We start from the raw sequence: 24,675 nt of genomic DNA, 5'->3' as shown, positions 1-24,675 counted from the left end.
TTTTTCTGTACTAACGTTGCTTTATCAGAACAAGATCAGTACACTTACTCACTGAATGTCGATATCTGTTTTGTGGCTAGCCGTGGATCCAGTGTTCACAAATACTGCAGCAATAGCCTGCTTGTTTTCAATCCGGTTTTGGAAAAAGTGTTAGTCAATAAGCAAATGATAAAAATTGGTTCTGCAAACTCCTGGGTGTTTGATCCGTTAAACCACTCTTAATATACAAACAATAACACATTTTAAAATAAATGTTATTACAGATAAAGATTTATGTACAAAAGTTTTACAAACTCACAAGCAATATCAAATCTTCTTTCTGGTCTTGGATTTCCTTGGCGTCTTATTGAGGGTTCACGATGAGCGAGTAAATGTCAAGTTGATGTAGGTAAAATTCACTTAACAAGGAACGCTAGCTATAGCTCTGATTTCTTCGGTCTTCTCTTATCACACGTCGAGATTTTCGCTACTGAAATTATCTTCGAAAAATACTAATGTCCGATGTGAATCCACTGAAGTTAAATGGAACGTTCCTGGTCAAATATCTGAAGTTCCCAATAAATAAGCGTTAATCACAATTATAGCATCCGAAGTTAATAGTATATCAGCTATAATAAACTATTAATATATGCTAATACATATGTAAAAACGGTTGGTTTGGGTTGAGAAATTTTTTTTATGTAGAGGAGCGAACAACGTTTCAACCTTCTTCGGTCATCGTCAGGTTCACAAAGAAAGAAAGAGGTAACTGACCGATAGCTGACCACGTATGTGAAGGGGATTGTGTAACTGGGTGTAGGAATGTAGAGGGCGGTGTTAGATGTTTGATTATATTTATTAATATAGGAATAAAGGTGTTCCTTTGTATTCATTTATTTTGAGCTTGAATTGTTGTATAAGTAAGGCTTCTTTAATTTTGCGTTTGTTTATGTTTGTTTCTTTAGTTAGTATTTGGGTGTTTTCTATGGTTATATTGTGTTTATTTGAGTTGTTGTATAAGTAAGGCTTATTTAATAATCGTTTGTTTATGTTTGTTTCTTTATTTAGTAGTTGAGTGTTTTCTATGGTTATGTTGTGTTTATTTGATTTGCAGTGTTCGAAAACGTGTGAAGGTGACTTTTTGTGTTCTTTGAATCTGGTTTTCATTTTTCTACTTGTTTCTCCAATATAGAAGTCGTGGCAGTTATCACATTGTATTTTATAAATAATGTTGGTGTGGTCTTTGTCAATGCAGTTTTTAAACAGTATAGACCTTAGTTTTTTGCCTGGTTTTTGAATAAATTTGGTATTAACTGGAATATCATATTTTGTCACTAGTTTTTGCCAAAAGTTGGTTATTTTTCTGCTGATGTCGGGAATATATGGTATGCAGTAGTATATGGTTTCGTAATTTTTTAATTCGTGGCATATATTTACGTTTGTTAGTTGATTTTGCATTTTAAAAAAAGGTGTGTGCGTATAATGTTTTCTACGGTTTGTGGAGGAAACTTGTTAATGTTGATGAAGTATTGTTTTATTTTGTCTAATTCGTCGTTAATTTTATCTGGTGAGTATAGTTTTATGGCTGTGTTTATTCGATTTCTTAGTATGTTGAGTTTTGTTTCGTGTGCTGAGTCCCAAGGAATGTATAGTCCAGTATGGGTGATTTTTCGGTGGATTCCTGTTTTAAATTGTGTATCGGTTCTTGTAATTTTGAGGTTAAGAAATGATATTTGATTGCTTTCTTCCTGTTTACATGTGAAGTTAATATTGAGATGTATAGAGTTAATGTGATTGAAAAACTTAAGTGTGTGTTTTGTAGATGTGAATCCTGCAATCGTGTCGTCTACATATCTGTACCAGTATAGTGGTGGATGTAATGCTGTGTTAACTGTTTGTGTTTTAACTTGTGTCATAAAAATATTGGCTAGAACTGGTGATGCTAGGTTGCCCATGCTTAGGCCATTTGTTTGTATATAGTTGTGGTTGTTGAACATGAAGTTTATCTTCATCGTAGTGAATACTATGAGGGTTGCTAACTGGTTGCTGGGAATGTCTATTGATGGGTTAGGGTCTCGGATATAGAGTTCTAAGGCTATCTTGCAGGCTTCAGTGGTTGGGATTTCTGTAAAGATGGATATAACATCGAAACTGGCTATTAAGGCTTTATGATGAAGTTGATTAAGTTTAGACTTGAAATTAAAAGAGTTTTTGATGAATGAGCTGGCTGATGTTACATATTTGGAGAATGCCCAATGAATAGGCGTGAGGAGAGTTTCTAGAAACTTCGGGCTGCATAACAATACTGACGATATGCTAGTGTTTACGTACATATATATATATTGTTGATTCTTACAATCGAGAATCTTCTACAAATTTAGTGAATAGGCTGGAATTTCGTAACACAGTTTTAATAGTTAAGTTACGTATATTTTTTGATATAAATTTAACTCAAACTTACACCGATATTAGAATAGATGTATAATAGTATATCTGTCACAAAAAATAAACATTACAGAGTCCCATAAAAATTAGTTAAATATTACTTTTCATGAAACATAAGTCCTATAGTTCATTCTTGCTGAAAAAAAGTTTAAAAACGCACACACATAATTGTTTTTTTTTTGTTTGTTTGTTTTTTGAATTTCGCACAAAGCTACTCGAGGACTATCTGTGCTAGCCGTCCCTAATTTAGCAGTGTAAGACTAGAGGGAAGGCAGCTAGTCATCACCACCCACCGCCAACTCTTGGGCTACTCTTTTACCAACGAATAGTGGGATTGACCGTCATATTATAATGCCCCTACGGCTGAAAGGGCGAGCATGTTTGGCGCGACGAAGATGCGAACCCGCAACCCTCGGATTACGAGTCGCACGCCTTAATGCGCTTGGCCATGCCGGGCCCACACACATAATCTAAAAAATAATAATAATTATGCTAATTTTAACACCTTACGAAATGAAGATCTGATACTGCTGCATCTTCCCTGTACTTCCATTGATTTGAATTTAAAATAACTAGATCAAAATTTAACACTATCTTACACATACATAACAAACAAATGAACATGTGGTACAACCTGCATGGTATGAATGGTAGAATGTATCCTCTTTGTAGAGGTATCAAAGTCTGTAGGATCCACAAAGCAGTAGGGGTACATCAAGCAAAAATTTGACATTTAATAGGCTTGAGACTTATGATAAAAAATCACGTTAACTGCAGGTGTAAAAAAAAATGAGCAGTTAACGTAATTTCTACCACAAGTTTTAAACCTAATACTTTCTAATACTTTACCAGCTTTCGACATTTAAACTGGAGATTTAACTTCGTTTCCAAACCTCACATATGAAGTAAAGTTATGATTTAGAAGTGGCAAGCAGACACTCTGCACAAGAACAAAATGTACAATATCGAAAACAATCATTCACTATCTGAAGCCAGTTGTTTGTTAGGGAGAAAAATATACAAAAAAAAAAAGACTAGGAATAATGTGTAACAGCTTACTTCCTAATGTTTCATTCAATCCCTTATGTGGGCACATTATCCAGTACGCTAAACAGTGCACTTCCCGCACAGACCTTATACAGAACTTGAGTTTTTTCTCTTGTTGTCTGGAAGAATTAGGTACACACGGGACTTCTACCTCCCTCCTTGGCTGTCATTTGATTGCTTTGTTTTGTTCGATGAAGCCTGCACATTTCTCCACTAATATATATTTGGTAGATAGGAAAATCTATTTTACAACATTCAGCCGTTGCACGTGTTCTACGATCGTTCGTGGGTTGTTTCATACGCAAGTGGCTATTTTTAAGCCAATACCTTGAATGTAAAACGTTGACTTTTTCTATTTTGTTACTGGCAAATATTTCGTTATGACCATACAGTCTTGTTCTCACAAACAGCAGTATGTTTGCAGACTTATAACATTAGAAACTGGGTTTTGATACCCGTTGTGGACGGAGCACAGATGGCCCATTGTGAAGTTTTGTGTTTGACTAAAAATAAACTCACAAACAATTTCATAGTTGTCCATAAAGAATACAGTACTAGTTTTATTTTTACACAAATAAAATTAAAATTATATCTAGCTACCTGTCCGCTCGGTAGTAGGAAGCTGTAAGTTATACAACAACTTTACTAGAGTTAGTGGTGAGAGGTACTAAGGTCTGTTTTCATCGTCTATGACAAAGTTTATCAGTGTGCTTGGTGAATCATTTTTGTTCAAATGTTTGTTAAAATAATCTATTGATCCACTAAGAATGTTTGCATAATTGTATAGAAATATTGTGTTTATGGTTCTGGAAACATATTCTTTAGTGATTACTTGGACTTTCTGTAGTTTATTTATGTGTGATTTAGCTTCGTTTATCTGCACAAAACAGGTATATCCTACCACTAAACTAAACTAACGTGGCAGGGGTTCAGTTTAGAGAGAGAGAAATCAGAAGAGTTCTCTCTCCAACTGGGGTGTTCAGGAACTTTGTAGTTCCTCTTCATCCCCTTACATGAGATATGTTTTAAAATATCCGTGGGATTTTTATTTTATTTTTAACATTTCAAAAAATGGAGTGCTGTATTTGTGAGTGAGAGGAAGGACGGGAGAACTGGACGAAAGCAGCGAAAGTGAAGTGAGCCAGACCTTGGCTCGAGGACGGAGTACACTGGCGGCTGGCGAATTAATTTTTGAAATTTACTGTTATTGATTAGATACCTTTGACTGGGTAAACGGCCCTTTTCAGAATGAGGCTGGGACCTACAGGTCCGATGCCAGAGATTTTGCTGTGGGGGGAAACGGGAGTACCCCGAGAAAACCCACTTTCACGGCCTGGGCGCCGGATAATCTACCCAGACCGTGCCCGGAAGTAGCTGGGAAAAAAAACAAAACCAAAAACTGATGAACTATGTTGGTGGTAACTTCATCATGAACTTGTTTCCACACTTGAAGCCCATTGGTGTAAGTGAGAAACGTGGTTTTGGTGGTGGAACTACTGGCTGTTCTTCGGTGAGTTGTTCTTCGCTGGTCTGTGATATATCCAACCAAGAGCAGTCTACAGGTTTTATATATTTTCTGTTGTTGCGCCCCCTGTTGTCGCCACTCAGACGTCGTACACAATCTGCACACAGCTATATTTTTATTTGTGATTTATTTTGTGTGTTTGATAAAATTTATCCTTGATTCATAGTTTAGTTTGGGAAATTTGGCTGATGTGACTAAGTGGAGAAGTATTCCATTGAAGTATAATTTGGGGCTGTCTACTTTAAGTGATTTTGTAAATAATATAAGTTACATTTTCAGGTCATTTATTTTTATTTTCGGAGTGTTACAGAAGTTCTTTGTTTGGTTTAACACGGTTTCAAATTTCTGGCCTATGACTGGAGTGTATGAACTCTTCCATACAGCCACATAGTCAGTAAACTGGGAACGCAAGCATGAATTTAGGTTTAGTAAAAAACATTCATGTAAATGATGAGTAGTGTAAATTCAGCTTCCCTCTGGCTCTGGAATAAAATAATCTGAGAAGGCGTGTGTCTTTCTCTTCTTAATCGAGATTGGATCGATGTCTTGGGTCAATTTCACCGTTCACCTTTCCCTTCTTCTCAGGAATTGTTACTAAATCCTCAGTAATAGTCCTAGTTATGTTGTGGCATTAGTTATAGACGTGCTTTTTTAAGTACCATATCCAACCCAAGAAGTAATATTAACTCTTATTTTTTCAGTGTTGCATGATCGCACTATTGTTTGTAATTAAGCGCAAAGCTATACAACGAGTTATTTGTGGTCTGCTCATCACTTGTATCGAAATCCCGATTTCTAGCTATCGCACTATCAGTCCGTGTTTACAATACAGTTCCGCTTAGCAGTCATATAATGCATAAACATAACTCTATTTTTACATACAAAAACCATTTAAAATAGAGCTACGTTTATGTCTAGAATTCAGTTTGGCCTTTGCATTTGTTATTTATGATGTTTAGAGACGAGAGGTACACTCAGGGCGCGATTCATCATGTTTTATGTAACTCTCTACTTTGCTTATCAGTTTCCACCTTTTTTCATCGGTATTTAGTTCCACGTGGATACGGGGAAGTCAGATACAAGACTCTTCAGAACGATATGGCATAATGTTTAGAAAGCCCGCCAGGGCCAAGCGTTGCCGAAGTAGAACGAAGCGAGAGCCAACGGTTCATGGTGCAAACAATTACATTTCACAATTATATTTGTCATAAAACATTAGTATTAGGCCTATTATATTTTTAAACACTACATTCTTAACTTAGTGCCATTTTACTCTCATAAATGGTTAGAATTTTTTTTAATATTATGAAACAATAAGTATGTCTTTTTGATTATCACGTCTAAACTGTGCGAATTATCGAAAACTATTCAAATACATTTTGTAAAAAATTAAGTAAAAATTTTAATTATTGTTACGTATCAAGAATATACGTACTCTAAATTTCAACTTTCCCCTCCATCTAAACATACATCCACCTTTACTCTTGTTTTTTCCAGGACTACACCACAGTGAGTTAACATCATATTAAAAACTTGGATAAGATAACCTAACTCCCATAATGGTACACGTAACCTTACCTCATCCTTGACAAGGATGCTATTTAAATAGATGTTTCATTGTGTAAACTATCTTAAATGATCATGCGCACAAAGGTCTCTGACACATGATACGTATCAAAACAGGCAAGATGCGAATGTAGAAATTATGACGATTTATTTACTACAACATATTTGTCCATTTTTTTGCAAAGCTTCATAACTCTGACTGTTTTGAAACTCGTGTAGCAGTTTATATTTACTGTTAAGAAATATTAGTGTTAATAACTCATGTTGTGGAAATCATTATATTCAAGTCTTATAGAAAGAAAACCTAAATTAGAAAGAGGGTATTCTAGTTTGTTAATAATTCTATAAAATCAAAGTAACTGTGAAAAATATACATAAGGTCAAAGAGTGAAAGCGAGGAGGCTGGGGAAGTTTCCCTTGGGCTCACTGTACTAAATGTAGTCATAGAAAGAGGAATGGGAAATTAATCAAGAAAGTGAAACCATGAAAGCTTTTGGTTGTCCCGTATATGCAACATTCACTATACAGAATAGGTATATAGCACCTTTTATAACAGAGTTCGTTAGTGATATAAACATGTATTTCTTAGTGCTGTTAAAGAGTCTCGCTGTAGTTTATTCTTCTAAAACGGTATAGCCATAAAAAATAAAATATGAATTGAAAGAGGTTCTCTACAAAGTTTGCTCTACGTTTGTGTTTTGTCATATGTTTTATAAAACAAGATTACCGACGGAAACTTGGTAGGGAACACCCACTCTTCCACCGTCTCTCTCCAGAGAATGAAGAGATCTTCAAAGATACTCTAGCAATTGCTTTAAACGAGCGCTTCATGACACTGTTGAATTTACTTTTTACATCACATACGGGATGTTATACACAGCTCCTTCTTATATACATGGATTTATTACATCACATACAGGATTTTACACACAGTTGCTTCCTACATATACAGGGATTCATTACATCACATACAGGATGTTACACACAGCTCCTTCTTATATACATGGATTTAGTACATCACATACAGGATGTTACACACAGCTGCTTCTTACATATACAGGGATTCATTATATCAAATACAGGATGTTACACACAGCTCCTTCTTATATACATGGATTTATTACATCACATACAGGATGTTACACACAGCTGCTTCTTACATATACAGGGATTCATTATATCAAATACAGGATGTTACACACAGCTCCTTCTTATATACATGGATTTATTACATCACATACAGGATGTTACACACAGCTGCTTCTTACATATACAGGGATTCATTATATCAAATACAGGATGTTACACACAGCTCCTTCTTATATACATGGATTTATTACATCACATACAGGATGTTACACACAGCTGCTTCTTACATATACAGGGATTCATTATATCAAATACAGGATGTTACACACAGCTCCTTCTTATATACATGGATTTATTACATCACATACAGGATGTTACACACAGCTGCTTCTTACATATACAGGGATTCATTATATCAAATACAGGATGTTACACACAGCTCTTTCTTATATACATGGATTTATTAAAGAAGAAAAGAAAAACATTTCAAGTAGCTGTGTTCGTGAATTAATTTATGTTGATCCTGATTTACGATTTTAAATTTAATATACTGAAAGCCGAAAAAACTCAGAGTAACGTGATGTATGTAATGATTCCTGTTTCTATCTGTAAACTATCTGGTTTATTACAGGTAATAAAAAACACAAAAGAAGGAAAGTTTAAAATAAGTGTTATAAATCAAAGCAAAAGTATTTAAAAGCGAGAAAAGCAGTTTTTTTTTAATATTTATATTTTAGTTGTACACACAATTAATTTTAAATTAAGTCCTAGGATGGGTAACTTTTATTTGTGTTTCCTAGATGGCGCGATATCTTAAGTTGTCCAACATCTTTGTGCTTGAAAACTAGATCATAAGTAGAGAAGATCAAAAAATCAGAATAAATATTTTGTCCAAAAAATTTATAGGCGCAGAATAACTAATAAAAGGTGACTGGTTAAGTTTGTTAACATACATCTTTAATCTTGACGTACAGTTAACGATAAATTTAAATTGTGAAAAAACATAAAAAACATTCTCCATTTAATTTTACTTCAGTGAAAGTTTAGATAAAACCTTATAGTCTTTTTTAAATTTGTGAAATTAGCCGATTTAGAATATGTCATTTCCGTTCGAAAGAATTCTATTAATCTATATACATACATTATTATAATAGAAGTGACGATGCCATTTACAGTCAAAAGTTTTACAAACCCAATAACAACAGAACAAACCTTTAGCTCTGAAGAGAGCGTACACGTATATAAAAGTCCCAGATTAACTATTCAAGAGGTGAACTAAGTATAGATACCATAGTGCTTCAGACTAAGTGAAGTCCAAGCTTGGTTTAAATCATGAATGTTGTCACTCTAGTGTGACAGTCTTTACCTATAGCGATATTGTTGTAATTTCAACTACTGAAGGAAAGTGAGGGTGACATAATTTTTTTGTTTGTTTTGAATTTTGTACAAACCCAAATTTACTAATTTAGCAGTGTAAGACTAGACGGAGAGCAGCTAGTCATTATCACCCACTAACAACTCTTAGGCAACTCTTTTACCAAAGAGTAGTGAGATTGAGCGCACATTATAACGTCTTCACGGCTGAATAGGGCAAGCATGTTTGGTATAACAGGGATTCAAACCCGCGACCCTCAGATTACGATTCGAGCGCCCTAACCACTTGGCTCAGCAAGTGGCATAAAAATTGTATAAATCCAAAGCTTCTTTCCTGAAAATCTGAGAAGAAATGTAAAATTAAAGGTAAACACATATGTTAATCGTTTAAGAAAAGTCAACATTCCATATCCACTTAAGAATCTTGTATCTCACATGTAATTTATCATGTATTACAATACATATTTATTTTCAGACAACGAAAAATATGTGTATTTACAAGTAAAGCAGCAATGCATAAAGAAAACTTAGTTAGAATCTTTCAAAAAGCTACAGGTTCTAAAAAATTCTGTAACATATTTTTAGCGAATTCTCGTTAATTCATCTACATCAGTTCTTAAGTCATTCCTTACCCATTAGCACTGAACGACTATCAGTTTCGTATATTAAACAAACATTTATTTATATATATATATATAGCTGTTAGAATGTTGATGTTCTTTTACTTTCACCCCACCCCAATAAAGGATGGCTGTGAATGTTGTCTATAGTGAAACTTCTGGACATCAGTTTTCAAGACTTAGTAGAGCTTATAATTTATATCGTATCCACTAACTCGTAAACCAGAATAACGTAGCAATATAATACAATGAAATTTCAATTACACATGAAAGGAAAACCACGCACAATACCTTGCCCATGTGATAAACAGTAATAGACCACTGGCCCAAGAGGAGTGTATCAGCTGATCGACGCAAATATTTTATTTTTGTATAACTGAGAGATCTCTCGCTGATAAAACTGAGAGATCTCTCGCTGATAAACATGTAGCCTGTTAATATAGCACTAACAAACTTCTTTATTTAAAAAAAAATTACTCTACCTTGACAAAAGAGTCGTAAATTGGATAAAAATTAAAAATATCTTTCAGAATTACTATACAACCATCAATAAGTTATGCCCTAGAAAATACTAAGTACTTTCAAGTGTTTGTTTCTTTATTTGTCTGTATTTTGCGTAATGTTACACAATGAACGACCTGCGTTGTGCCCTTCACAGGTATCGAACCCCGATTTTTAGTTTTATAAACCAACAAGCTTGCCGATAAGACTCTAGAGGAACTTGAAGAAGCCAAAACTGCACCTGTGCAAGATTCAGCCATATTGTTCTCTGATGGTATCAAAAATTCAACCAACTAAACTAGACTAGAGTGCATCTAATTTTAATGGTTAATAAGGGCATCCTCTTCTGTTTTCACAATTGGCTCCTACAGAATTGTATTACTGTAATGCTGATATAAAGTGGTTTAGTCGTAAAAAGTTAAACGTTTGAAAGGTTAAACATTTCTTTACTTCGCAAGGCGGTTCCACCTTTAGAAATTCTAAACATTTAAAAAAAGCTGGATTGGTATGGTACAGAATGACGTAAATAGTTTTTTGTGATAGTCAAAGGTTTAAATATTTGGATTGTTATACGTTTTATAACGTAACTTCGAATCATGGTTTCTGGATTTTAATTAGCAAGGTATAAAATTACGCCTTTTCAAACTGGACCAATATTTCATGCAACAAGAGCAAATACCTCTTGAAATATATTTTTATGTGAATGATTTGACACCATTGTAGACAGTAAAGAATCTTAGTGACCTTGTAGTTATTTCGCTTTTCATTTATATAATTTAAAAACTCGACTTATGTTTGTGCATGGCAAGTTTTCTAAACTTCATTAAACTATGCAGAAATGAAACTACAATTGCTTGCTTGTTTTTAATTTCCATTACTTCGAAACTACTTGAGGACTATCTGCACACTAGTCGTCCTTAATTTTAAAGTGATAGACTATGGTGAAGGAAGTTAGTCAACATCACCCGCCGCCAACTTTTGGTTTACTCTTTTTACCAACAAATAATTGGATTGGCCATAACAATATAACAACCAATTACTCCGGCTGAAAGAATGAGCATATATGATGAAGGGGATTCGAACTCGCGAGTTGAGCGCCTTAACCATTAGGCCTTGCCAAGCTCTATGATATAAGGAATAGGGAAGTGCGGTCGATACCACAGTGTGTGTAAAGGAGAGGTGAGTGTAGATAATATTGTGGATTACAAAGGGAATGGATTTTTCATCCCTCAGAGCTCATCTCATACAGTGCTGTTTATGTGTTAAGAATTTGTGTTTTGTTTGTAGACACTTAGTGCACATATACCGTCACTTTGTTGAATTTTAATACTTGTCCTGATATCCAGGTATTAAAAGTGTCGCTAGATCTGGCGTCTTTTATAAGATAAATTGATCTCTTGTTTTTTCCTAATTTTTTGTCACAAAATTCGGCTCAAAGCACGTTTTACTAGAAATGTTGGTTGGTATCACGTGTTGTGAAAAAGATTTAACCTCGACGTAAAGAACTCTAGTACCTAACCCCTTACATGACTACTCTAAATAAACTATTCAACTGTTTTAATTATTTTAAATACACAGGACTGCCTTTACATTTTATAAACTTTGTGCATTCAAACACAAAATAGCACATCAAAATATATAAATTTTTGTACATAATGTGAGTATTTTTGTAACAGTACTAGTGATTAGATTCATTTTAAAGTTAACCTTTACCGAGAAAGTTAGAATTGCTACTTACAAGTTTAGTGAAATAGACTTTCCTTAGAACATGAACATGTTTGCTTGTTTTTGAATTTCGCCCAAAGCTACACGAGGGCTATCGACGCTAGCTGTTCCTGACTTAGCAGGGTAAGACACAAAAGAAGGCCAGCTAGTCATCACCAGCCACCACCAACTCTGGGGCTACTCTTTTACCAACGAATAGTGGGATTGACCGTCACATATATAACGCCCCCACAGCTGAAAGGGCGAGCATGTTTGATGCTACAGGAATTCGAACCTGCGACCCTAGATTACCCGTCGAGCGCTTTAACCACCTGGCCACCATGAATAGTACGACCTAAAATAATATTTTTGTCTGCAACACATGTTACAGAGGAAATTTTCTCATGTTTAAAATGTTTCAATATCGTACGGTGTTTCTGAAAAGGATCTAATAAAAAATTGTGCTGTATTATGATGTATAAGACTTGGTAATATAGAATTGGAAATGAATATTTTTTATTTTAGCAATTTAATTCGGATAAAGAAATAAAGCATATTAATTTCCAATTCTATATTACCAAGTCTTACACATCATAATACAACACAATTTTTGATTAGATCCTTTTCAGAAACACCGTGTGATATTGAAACATTTAAAACATGAGAAAGTTTCCTCTGCAATGTTGCATACAAAAATATCATTTTAGTTCGTAATTTTCATATTAATGTTGGTCAGGTATTATTTCATAACGGTATTAATGTTGGTCAGGTATTATTTCATAACGGTATTAATGTTGGCCAGGTATTATTTCATAACGGTATTAATGTTGGCCAGGTATTATTTCATAACGGTATTAGCGGAAAGGAAGTGTTGCAATATTACTCCCACAAAACTTCAAGAAAATCTTCATTTTATTTGTTTTGAATTTTGCACAAAGCTACAAAGGGCCATCTGCGCTAGCCATCCGTAATTTAACAGTGAAAGTCTAGACGGGAGATAGCCGGTCATCACCACTTACCGGCAACTCTTAGACTATTGTTTTACAAACGAATTGTATGATTGAGCGTCACATAATAAGCATGCAGTATGATAGAAAAAAATTGTGGATAAAACGCCCTCACTACCTGACCATGCCAAGCCACTTCTTGTATAACCGTTATGTTTTGTTAACATGAATATTTTGGAACAAACATTTAACAAGAATATTCCTTTGGGTCCTTGAGTGCACTGTAAGACTGACTAGCAATTCCAACTGTTTATTCAGACAAGATTAGCCCAAGAGCTGGGAGTTATAGTTGAGTAGCTGCCTTCTCTTTAGCCTATTAATGTAAGTTTGTGCGAAAATTCTGCAAACTAAACAAATACAGTTTATACTTTATATAACGGATTAATATCACTCGGGCCTCGGCATGGCCAGGTGGTTAAGGCGCTCGACTTGTACTCTAAGGCTCGCGGGTTCAACTCCCTGTCACACTAAACATACTCGCTCTTTCAGCCGTGGGGGCGTTATAATGTTACGGACAATCCCACTATTCGTTGGTAAAAGAGTGGCCCAAGTGTTGGCAGTGGGTGGTGATGATTAGCTGCCTTCCCTCTAGTCTTACACTGCTAAATTTGGGACGGCTAGCACAGATAGCCCTCGTGTAGCTTTGGGCGAAATTCGATAACAAACAATATCTCTCGTAGCCCTCGTATGTAAGTGTACCATTCGCCTAAGAAGTTTCAATATCTTAAAAATAAAAGTTGAGAAAAATACTCATCATCCATAGTCAAACTCATAATGAAAAAAAACCATGATTAATTCATTATAATAGATGTCAAGCCAAGAAAAGAAATATTATTTTAAAAAATCTATATTATTTTATTTATTAGTGCAATTTTTATTAACCTTTCCTATCACTTTTTTTCCAGCTGCCATGGGAGTAGATCTCCCCGATTACATCCTTCACTATAAGGGCGGATGGCCTGACCTGTCATCTTTCAGAGAACGGATGCAGAAAAGCGGAAGAAGATGAATTATGTTTATTTTTTTTTTCTTGGAATGATGCATTAATCTTTACAGTGTATTATTCTTAATGTTTGACCAGTATAAAATATTCTCATGTTTCCCACTATGTAAAACTGTCGAACATGTACGATACAAAATATTTAAATAAATTACAATAACCAGCATGTAAATAAAACTCGATGGTATAAATGTATGCTTATTAATTTTTCGACAGACAAAACCATAATTTTTGCCATTAAAAACTATCACTTTAAAAAAAATAAGGGAACGATGCCCTCTGTCGAGAAAGCAGAAAACAAACTTCCGCATAAAAGCAGACCTTTTCGATCAGTTCTTTAAACGCGTGTTTTGTAAACTATTTTTGAGCCAACCAGATTTCTTGTGCACCTATAACGTTGGTGGTACAGTGTTTATAATAACATACGAACCACAAAAATTAAACAACTATTCCATCAAGATTATAATTAACCTTCGTACTTACTGTTGTGGTCCCCTGGGTATTTTGTGTTTAAAAAAAAAAGGTTTCATCTTTTTTTCTTCAGCTCTTTACTTGGTAACGAACGTATAAACAAATTTTGTAATTTGGGGTTAAAAATATGAAGAACTTAAAACATGAATTGTTCAGTGGAACCAATGTTACATTCTGTTCAGCAAAAACCTTTGTATCACTTTTATTTATTTATTTGTTGCTCTTGTTGTGTAGGTTATTAACTTCAGTGACGAAGAAGGAACAAGTTACATATTTTTTAAACTTTAAATTTTTCCAAAGTGCCTTGCTTAAACGAAATATCACTTTACTCAGTTTTTATAAATTTTAATTACCAAAACAACAACAAACATTTTAAGTAAAAACGCTTGCTTCCTTACATACTTTCGACAGAGGCTTTGCAAAAATATATACTAGAAAATATGAAAAACATTATAATAAAAATGAAAGCATAGGCACAAGTATCTTTAGAAGTGGCTTTCTTTTTTAGCCCTGGGTAACAACAATAGAATGTAAGTTTCTTCATATATTAAAATCGAATTACAAAATTCAAACTGAAGTGAGAGGTAGAGAGATGTGTATCTTGTTTCTCTATGACTGCCAGATTTTAAAATGAATTCATACCGCTATGATAAAGTTGTGATGACTTACTTAATACCTATGAATTATCTAAAAAGTTAAGTAAGCTACATTAAAACGATTTGGAAGCCATTCTATATCGATACAATCCTGAACTGTCATCACGTCAAGTCATACGCTATCTGACGACTGTGTTATTGAAAATAATCCTAAAGCATAGTTCCATTTGCAAAATACTCCATAGCAAGTCAGAAATGTCGAAAGCATGCCCCTGCTCCAAGTAATATTGTGTTAGGATAACGGTTTCCCAGCACTAATTTCAACAGTCCGATCACAGAGAAACTCATAGGTGATACATCCAGCAATATGACTGATATGTATCCATACGAAATAGCATAAATACCTGATTCATTCTTTATCTCCTTATAATGTGGGATGGCTGAGCGGAAGGTTTGACTGAAAAACCTATCTTGATGAATCCATATTATTTAGGCCTCATTTCTACACTGAGCCCTTATTGATTATGTCGTGTACTGTTCCTTGTGTCAAGTGAACAGCTTTTACTACAGATCTTTGTGTTTGTGGATCTTTAACTCTCACTTGGCACTTCCCTTTGCTTACCATGGATAAGGTACGACTTGTTGTAGATCTCTTTCTAGGTAGTCCTGGGTTCTCAAGTCTATTCACATTCCTTTGTATTTCAATGCCATTAAGTACAAGGGATATCCCTAAATTGAACAATTTTTATTATCTTAGTGTATCAATACTTTGTGCTAGAAAGAGTGTTTACATATCTTTCCAAAACAGCACCAAGTTTCGATGGCTTCAAACTACCTACAAACCCTTTTATTGCTTATAATGTTAAAACATAGTTGTGTTACATGTCGTTCCATCGCAATTTTATATCCGCTATGGTTTTCATGCAACTTGCTGATTTGCATGTTCAAAATCATCTTAATATAACTTAACTTTACATTTGTTTGTGAAGTGCTTATTTGATAGAAAACCCTTGAAAGTTTAATTAAGAACAACAATACTATAAGCATACATGTAGTGTTACGTCTTTCGGTGAAAAGTTGGGCAGAAAAAAAAATCAAAATATTTGTATTATGAGCACCTCACCTTAAATATCGCTTCGTAAGTATAAGTTTAGATAAGACATTTCTTGAAGTGTACTTTCTACGGTAAGAAGACTTGCTGTATACTTTACTACATCATCATTACAATTGTTTGTCTGATATATCAAAGAAAGTTTCGTGCATTAAATTAAATGTAGTACACTGGAAGTTTCATAAGATTTGGGAATTTAGTTCACTTCGTATAGAAACAGATGAAACAATATTTGGACTTATCCTATCCTTACATCACAAACCGCTCCTCCCTTTACCATTGGGGATACCCGTGGTGGATAGTACGCAGATAGCCCATTGTCTAACTTTGTGCTTAGTTACAAATAATCGTTACATCACAGAAACATACACACACATACATTACATTCAGGTTAACGGTGCTGCAATTGGTCCCAAATTGGCTCCCAATTATGCCAACATTTTGTGGATAATATTGAATATCAGCTTCTACAACTAAGCCATGTAAAACCTCATACATGGAGTCGTTACATAGAAAACATATTTTTCACTTGGACAGTCGGTCTTAAATCACTTAAAGAATTTATCACACATGTAAACTTATTTCACAAACAATCAAGTTTACCTGCCATTACATGCCTTTCCAGATAAACTTTCTTGACGTTACAGTTTTCTAAAAGATAGAATTTTGCACACCTCTCTCACGTTTAAAATCATGTTGTATTTCGGAAAAATTGTTGGTTTTAAAACTTAACAATCACAAGACGTCTGAAAAAAATCTTAGTAATTAGTATTGTGTTTTTCACAATAGGTATAAAGTTTATCTTCAGAAAGCTTCTTTGTTTAAAATTACATTGAAAGTAGTATACATTTAGGCTTATATTGTGTTCAGAAAGGCTATCTTCAACAAAAACAGTTCACTGTACACACCACGCAGTTACTGTCGATAAGACATTTAAGGTCCAGCACAGTCTGCTCTGCCTAGTTCTTATAATACAGCAGTAACACCTTGTTAACTGTGGTTATGCAGGTATATCCGCTGTCATAGCTTATTCCTGAGTACACAAGCGGTATCAAGTCTCTAGCCTTAAACCAATAACGAGCTGCCGTAAAAGAAAAATGATTGAAGATGTTGGTTTAAAACACTTTTGTTAAGTGCTTCGTCAGACACAACGTGCTATATAGCGATAGATTTCGAGTTCTCACTGAAGACAATCAAACATTAATGGGTATTACAAGTATTTATCAAACACTGTGGAGAGAAATTAAGTAGATACGTCATCATGAAGTTCCCAGTCATCAGTCCAGTTAGTAAGAAGAATAACCATACAGTAAAATGTATCAAAATGAATAGTTTTTCTAGGGAAAAAAAAGGAGACGAATAAACATTAAATGAGAATGATTAAATGATATATTAACTTGTGAAATAGTTCTCTCCTTTAAATAACTTATAATAGTCTCGTTTTTAAAGTGTATCATCAGAACACAAATGTCTGGAACAGTTTATGTTCTCGAAATCAAAGCCATTTCAAGCACATAGTCAGGATTTTATCAAGATTAAAATAGTCATTAAAAGGAGTTCCATTGTGGTATCGCTTTGATTTATTGGACAAAATAACTGGACAAAATATACTATCAAATTCAAATACAAAATTGAATAACATTTTTTTTAATTTTTCAAAATCATATACGAACCTAGTGTACGTAAGGTGTTTTTAATTCCCTATAAAAACGTGACGATGCGGGCCGTTAATGAGATAAAGGTAGCCACATTGAATTTTTCCGGTGGCCACTCATTTGTGCTCCCCGTGGTCTCATTACAATATTCATGATATTTTATTCATTTTAATTACGCGTGAAATTACAGCCACCTTTATAAGAATCCTGAAAAAAAAATCACTAAGCAAAACAATTCTTCAAATCTACATCCTCAAAAAGAAAAACCCCTAAATTTAAGACCTCTTTTTAGAACTACTGTATGAGCACTCTTAAGCGAATAACAGGATTAACTCTAGAGCTACAACGCCCCTCTCAGCTGGAAGTACAGAGCATGCTCAGCAGAACTCGAGGCTCGCACTTCGGGACTTCTGGTACGTAGTCTACTAATCACTGGTTGGCCCGACATAGCCAAGCGTGTTAAGGCGTGCGACTCGTAATCTGAGGGTCGCGGGTTCGCATCCCCGTCGCGCCAAACATGCTCGCCCTTTCAGCCGTAGGGGCATTATAATATTACGGTCAATCCCACTATTCGTTGGTAAAAGAGTAGCCCAAAAGTTGGCGGTGGGTGGTGATGACTAGCTGCCTTTCCTCTGGTCTTACACTGTTAAATTAGGGACGGCTAGCACAGATAGCCCTCGAGTAGCTTTGTGCGAAATTCAAAAACAAACAAACAAACTAGTCACTAAGCCACGTTTAACACAAAATAAGCAGAACGTTTATAAGGGGGGTACACGTGCTAAGTTAACAAAGGTTGTAGAATAATTAATATTTTTATAAGCTTACTAGAAGGTATATAGGCAAACTAAATTATTTTACACATATTTTCCCCCTTGGTTTATCCTTACCTTTTTTCAATATCTAGGTAAAACTAACATTCCAACCCAAAAGGCCATGTTCAAATGAATAAATCTATTAAAAGTAAGGTGAAAATTTTTGTTTTCAAATGTATATTATTTTTGGTAATATGACAAGTATAATTTACACTTCAGTACACAGTTGGAATGTTGTACGCCGTATACGAAATATTTATACGTATAGTTCAAAATATTGATTTCTTGCCGTTATAAAGTTGATAAATTGTAATTAACATAAAAATTTTTGATGAGAAAATCTATCACTATTATCTCTAAAAATACATTTATAGTTTGTTTACTTATGTCTATCTTTGCTCTAGGCATGTTTCGTTTAAATCTATCTATATAAATATAATAGTACTATCTCTGCTCTAGACTTGTCTCGTTTACATCTATCTATATAAATATAATACTATTATCTTTGCTCTAGACGTGTCTTGTTTACATCTATCCATATAAATATAATAGTACTATCTTTATCCTAGGCTTGTCTCGTTTAAGTCTGTCTACACAAATATAATAGTACTCTCTTTTGTATGGCCATGTAATTAGTTCGCAAAATGGATCTTCACTAAATTTGGTACGGATGTTTCCTAGATCCATGCAGGTGTATATATAACTTTTCAGTTTTGCGGTTTTTATAGGCGTTTTTTACGCTACTTCGCTTCCTGTTGATAAATCTTCGCCAAATGTTGCAGAAATGTTTAGTTGGTCCATGCACAGATTCATGGAGATTTGCGCTTTCACGTTTTGTGTTTTTCTTTATAATACTTATATAAGTTTGACTCTCTTCAAATGATCTAACAAAGACTAATAATGGTATACAGAGGGATAAGTACCTTATATTGTGGAACCTTACCTCAGTTTACCACGTCCAGCCGTGGTTTATTTGAATAGTGCTTATCTTGAGAATAGTCCTATAACGTAGTTTACATTACATTCCTGTCATGCACAAAACATACCACTCCTCCATACTTGTTGTTCATAACACTATGTAACAAAATTTTTACTTTTTCTTGTTCCTGGGCAGAAAGTGTTATTTTCCAATTGCTTATGCCTAAAGTAAATGGAAAAGACCTAAATTTCTCTTCAAACTTTGCTTTCGTGACCTGGGAGCATATAATGAAAACATGATGCGAGACTATATTTGAGGACTGATAAGTGAAAGTGATTTACATTACAGTCGCAAATCGTGAAAAACTACTCACTTCTAAACATTTTTGTTCATTTTTGTATAACTTTAGTATAAATACATGTAAATCTTGATTCATAAGTTGTTTTATTCAGACCTTATGTAAATGAAAATGTGCAAATTTGCCTGTTTTTACACAGAAAATAGGTTAATTTTTAAATTTCATTATCCAGGTCACAAAAGCAAAGTTTGAAAAAAATAATGGCCATTTTCTGTACTTTTATAATATAAACAACTAAGAAATAACACTTATTATTCCAGGAACAAAATTTGTGTTACATAGTGTTAGTAGAGTTTATCTAGATATTTCTATCAACGCTTCTTGGCCTTAATTTGCCTCTGGTGTATCATTCACCAAATATCATGAATCCCCTCAATAAGTTTTACTACATGCCACTTTTGAAAATTGTTTTCATTCATTTACCTGTTAAAAATAGACAGAACGAGATTTACAAGAGTTATTATATGCTTTGTCGAAAGTCACTACACACTTCCATGTCGCCCTGGTCTGGTATCGTTGATATAGTTTCCTACAATTATTATTAATTTCCTGGATATGTCATGGAAGTAACTCATGCCGCTTTTCCACATGCAAATCGTACTTAATTATGTTTCGTACTGTTGCCTGAGACACACGAGAACAGTTTTTGCCATTATCTTTGTGTTCGTGGGTTCTCGCGTTATAAGATGTCTTACGTTACTTACTACTGTTGGAGTACAACTTGTTGTAACTCTCTTTCTGGTGTTTCCAGATCCCGAATTTCATCCATATTCCTTTGTTTTTCAATGTCATTAAGTACAATGAATACTCCTGTATTGAAAATTCTAAATTACCATTCTAAACAAATATTTATGATTTAAGTATATGAATACTTAGGATAATATTTATGATCTAAGCATATGAATACTTTGCATCTAATAGGACTGTTACGTACCTTTCACAAAAGCGATCAAATGTCGATGGCACCATAATACTAAAATAAATGTCAAATAATATGAAACTTTAGTTCTGATACTACAGTCACATCACGACTGTAGTATCAGTTGTGGTTACTTTGAGACTTGCTCATTTTAATATATCTCACTCAGCCCTCAGCTTAGCTCACTTACGATTGCGTAACAAAGTTACATAGAGTACTGTACACAGCAGAGAGTCTGTTACTATGTTATATTATTTTAGTTGTTTTAAAATCATTTATTATTTGCGTAGATTGCATATCACAACCAGCAAAATCAGAGAAACCGCATAAATATCTCTATTTAGCTAATTAAGGGCTTCCTAGAAAAACAGCGGTATATCTGCAGACTTACAATGTTAGAAACCGATTTCGATACCCGTAGTGTGCAGAGCACAGAGAACCCAATGTATAGCTATGTGATCAACTACAAACAGTTTCATAAATATAAATATATTGATTAGACAAGTGATTCTGACTTTACGTTGTGATGTTAAAAATATATCAAATTACTTTTTTACATTGTTGTAGACAAGAAAAATTTGAAAAAAAAATTTTCTCCAAAGTGATTAAAGCTGCTTCGAAAAGTCTTCATACATCAACAAGAAATACATATTATCCGATTTAGAATAGCGAAAAGGTTCCCCGTTAGTACAGCGCTGAGTCTCCAAATTTACAATTTTAACATCACGGGTTCGATTCCCATCGGTAGACACAGCAGATAGCCCTATGTGGCTTTGCTAAAAGAAAACACACATTACCCTATTTACATCATCAAGAAAGACGGTACCATTTTCACAGCATTAAAATATAAATTCAATCTCATGTAAAAAAATGATAAACAATTACATATTTTAGTTTTGATAACAATAAAAGATATAAAACCTGGTCTACAGTGGCGGATAATAGTTTTAATGGTTCTGTATAGCTATAAGCTTGACGTGTAAAAATTCCTGGTCACAAAAGCAAATTCTTCCAGGACTGCTGAAATCTGGGTAACTTTTTTTCAGCTCTTAAAAACGTTTCTATTCAAACGATAACGTTTTAACTCCTCGAAAACATTTTTTTTTCCTGTTTTCATTGTCACTAGCATTTTGCAAGATTATTTAAATATGACCTAAAAGAAGATCAAAAGAGGCGTGAAGAATACGAAATCGTTTAAAATGACCTTTATTCCTGCCGAAAATGTTGTCTTTTGACTGGAGATTAAATGCATTCTCTGAAGCAGAATGATATAAGAGTGAAAGAAGCTGAGTTTGTTCGACAAAAGTTAAACTTAATTTCTTATTACAAACCGCCATCGACAATGAATCAAACAAGACGTGTGTAAGTTAGCTTTTAAATATTTGAGATGTTTATCTTTTCACTACGTTCTATAAAGTTAATCTGTGCGAAATATTGCATTAGTTCTGGAATTTTCATATTGGGACAAAAGCCATTCTAATCTCCGACATTATTAATAACAGTCAGTGTAGTGAATGCATTTGATAAAATCATGGTTGAAAGATTCTGTTACGTACTAGAAGCCACTCTGAAACGTTTACCTGATAAATATTAAAGAAAAAAATAAGAAAGAAAGAAATTGGGTTAAAATTATGCTAAACTTGCGTAAGAATAATTGTGTTTAGTAATTCTTTGACATAATCATACACAACAAATATCATGATATGTTAGTGTTGAATAAATTTGTGTGCCTTCATCTCCACAAGAAAATTACCCATAAATTTTGAGGAAGTTGTAGTATAATAAATATTAGCTCAGGCTTTATGTTTCTGAGCTAATTATTGTTGTCAAATAAATTAAATTAACCATTCAAAATACTTCCAACCACGTGAACAGCTGAATATTTTATTATGTTGTTTATGACTAATAGCTGGATTAACAATTCTTTCTAAATCTACAAATCACTCGTATCTTACTTTATTTCAGAAATCATACTTGATGTATACAACATCATTTTTTAAACAAAGAAAAAGAATATCTAAACGACGTTTCGTCAGCTTTTCATTCCCATATTTTCATCATTAGATATCTTCATAGAATTTCGGTTTCCTATATCCTAACACAAAGTTTAAAAAATATATTTTGTAAATCGTAACAAATATGGACAAATCTATACATTTCTGTGGGCGATATGTTATATATTTTGATATCGTTTATCATTAGACATGAAAACCGCTAATATTAATTATTATTAATAATAACAGTAATTTGAAGAACTTCGAACTGATATTTCGCTGTCAGTTCCTAATTCGGTAACATTAAGAACTTATTGAAGTTTTTTTATTAGACGTTTTTTTTCTTATGTATCTGGAACAGCTGTAACTCTACGAATTAACAACGCTAAAACCAACGGTTCAATTCCTATGAGTGGACACTTTCGTATGTTACAATGTCGACTATGTTACTTTTTATACAATTTTTAACATTTAGATTTAGGTTGTAACGTCTTGTAGAGGTGTTTATACGTAAAAGTGAAATTCTGTTGGTAGTTCACTGATACTGTGAATCGGAACTTCATTTTTTAAGGTGGTACTAGTACCAGGACTTTTGGACTTGCTTTGTGTTTTTTTAATGTTTACATGTAGATTTCTTTTCCAAAAACAGGCTTACTTATTTTGTGAATTGCAAATGATATATTGATTAACATGCCAAAATTATTTTTCCTTTTCTTTCTGTTTACAAAACTTTGGTATTCAAAAGTCAAAGGTAAATAGTGGCTTGGACGACGATGCGCGATAGCTCCGTCATACTAACAGTTGGTGTAACTTCTTCACGAACTATTTTTACCCTCTTTTGTATGTTCGTGTATGATAAAGAGAGGGGAGCAACATAATTCGTTACACTATAAAATGAAAGTAGAGCAAAAGGGAATAAAAATGTTTACAGGAAATCAATAAAGAAACGAGTTATATATCTTACAGCTTAACATGCTGACAATTGACATTTATTAACATATCAGTTGTTATGCTTTTTAGAACAAGGTTTCACAATAATTTATCTGCACTCTTTCCAGAGAATCGAACATCGGACCTTCAGTTTATCGCTGATTCCCCAGAGAACGTGTTGTTTTAAAGAAAATAACCTTAAAAAGTCTGCTCTTAGAAAATTAAAATATATTTATAATTAAAATTTAAAAAGGAAAAAGAAAAGGTCCAGCATGGCCAGGTGGTTAAGGCACTCGACTCGTAATCCGAGGGTCGCGGGTTCGAATCCCCGTCACACCAAACATGCTCGCCCTTTCAGTCACGGGGACTTTATAATGTTACAATCAATTCCACTATTCGTTGTTAAAAGAGTATCCCAAGAGCTCTCGGTTGGTGGTGATGACTAGCTGTCTTCCCTCTAGTCATACATTGCTAAATTAGGGACGGCTAACATTCAAAAAACAAAAATAATAAATGAATATTCCTAAAGTAAAAGTTTTATGCTCTCAACTAATTCCTTGTCTTATTTTGCTCCCATCCCATCCCAACCCATACAAAATTCTACAAATGTCTCCAATTCCGTGTACGGAAAGATGGGCATGATGCTTGGCCAAACTCTGAGACCTTCACTGCTTCAATTTAAACGTCCGATACTCTAGTTTATAAAAATAATTTCCACAAGTCGAAAGCTGCCTGGAAAAGTCACATGTTATAACTATTCGCACCACAATACAGTAACGTGTTGTCTGTCAGTCAGTCAGCAGACATTAAAATGACGTTGCAACTTATGCTGTCGTGACGTCAGTAAAACGTGCGAGAGTCGTGAATAGGTAGAAGAATTGTGCACTTTGTAAAATATACAACAAAGCATGACATAAGAAACTAAAACACAAGAAATAAAAGTATTTGTTACTCTTAAGTTTGGTTTTATTTACTCTTGAAACAGAGCACTTTCGGGAACCTTGGGGAAGTATAGAAATATATCTAGTTACAAGTTGACCTTGTCACGAATGA

General features: G+C 34.0%; 1 protein-coding gene across 1 annotated transcript in view; it reads left to right on the top strand.

The window, feature by feature from the left end:
• The window catches only part of LOC143253008 (uncharacterized), a 32,937-nt gene extending 18,914 nt beyond the window's left edge, over positions 1-14,023 (top strand). Inside the window, exon 3 of the mRNA XM_076506044.1 lies at positions 13,763-14,023. Within this exon, the coding sequence (XP_076362159.1) occupies positions 13,763-13,866 (104 nt within the window). The 3' untranslated portion in view covers positions 13,867-14,023. The remainder of the gene's footprint in view (positions 1-13,762) is intronic.
• Positions 14,024-24,675: the final 10,652 nt, after the last annotated feature.

The sequence above is a fragment of the Tachypleus tridentatus genome, chromosome 6, assembly GCF_004210375.1.
Source record: "Tachypleus tridentatus isolate NWPU-2018 chromosome 6, ASM421037v1, whole genome shotgun sequence".
NCBI classification, from domain to species: domain Eukaryota; kingdom Metazoa; phylum Arthropoda; class Merostomata; order Xiphosura; family Limulidae; genus Tachypleus; species Tachypleus tridentatus.
The sequence above is the reverse complement of the archived record's forward strand: the minus strand, read 5'-3'. Positions and strand labels throughout refer to the sequence as shown.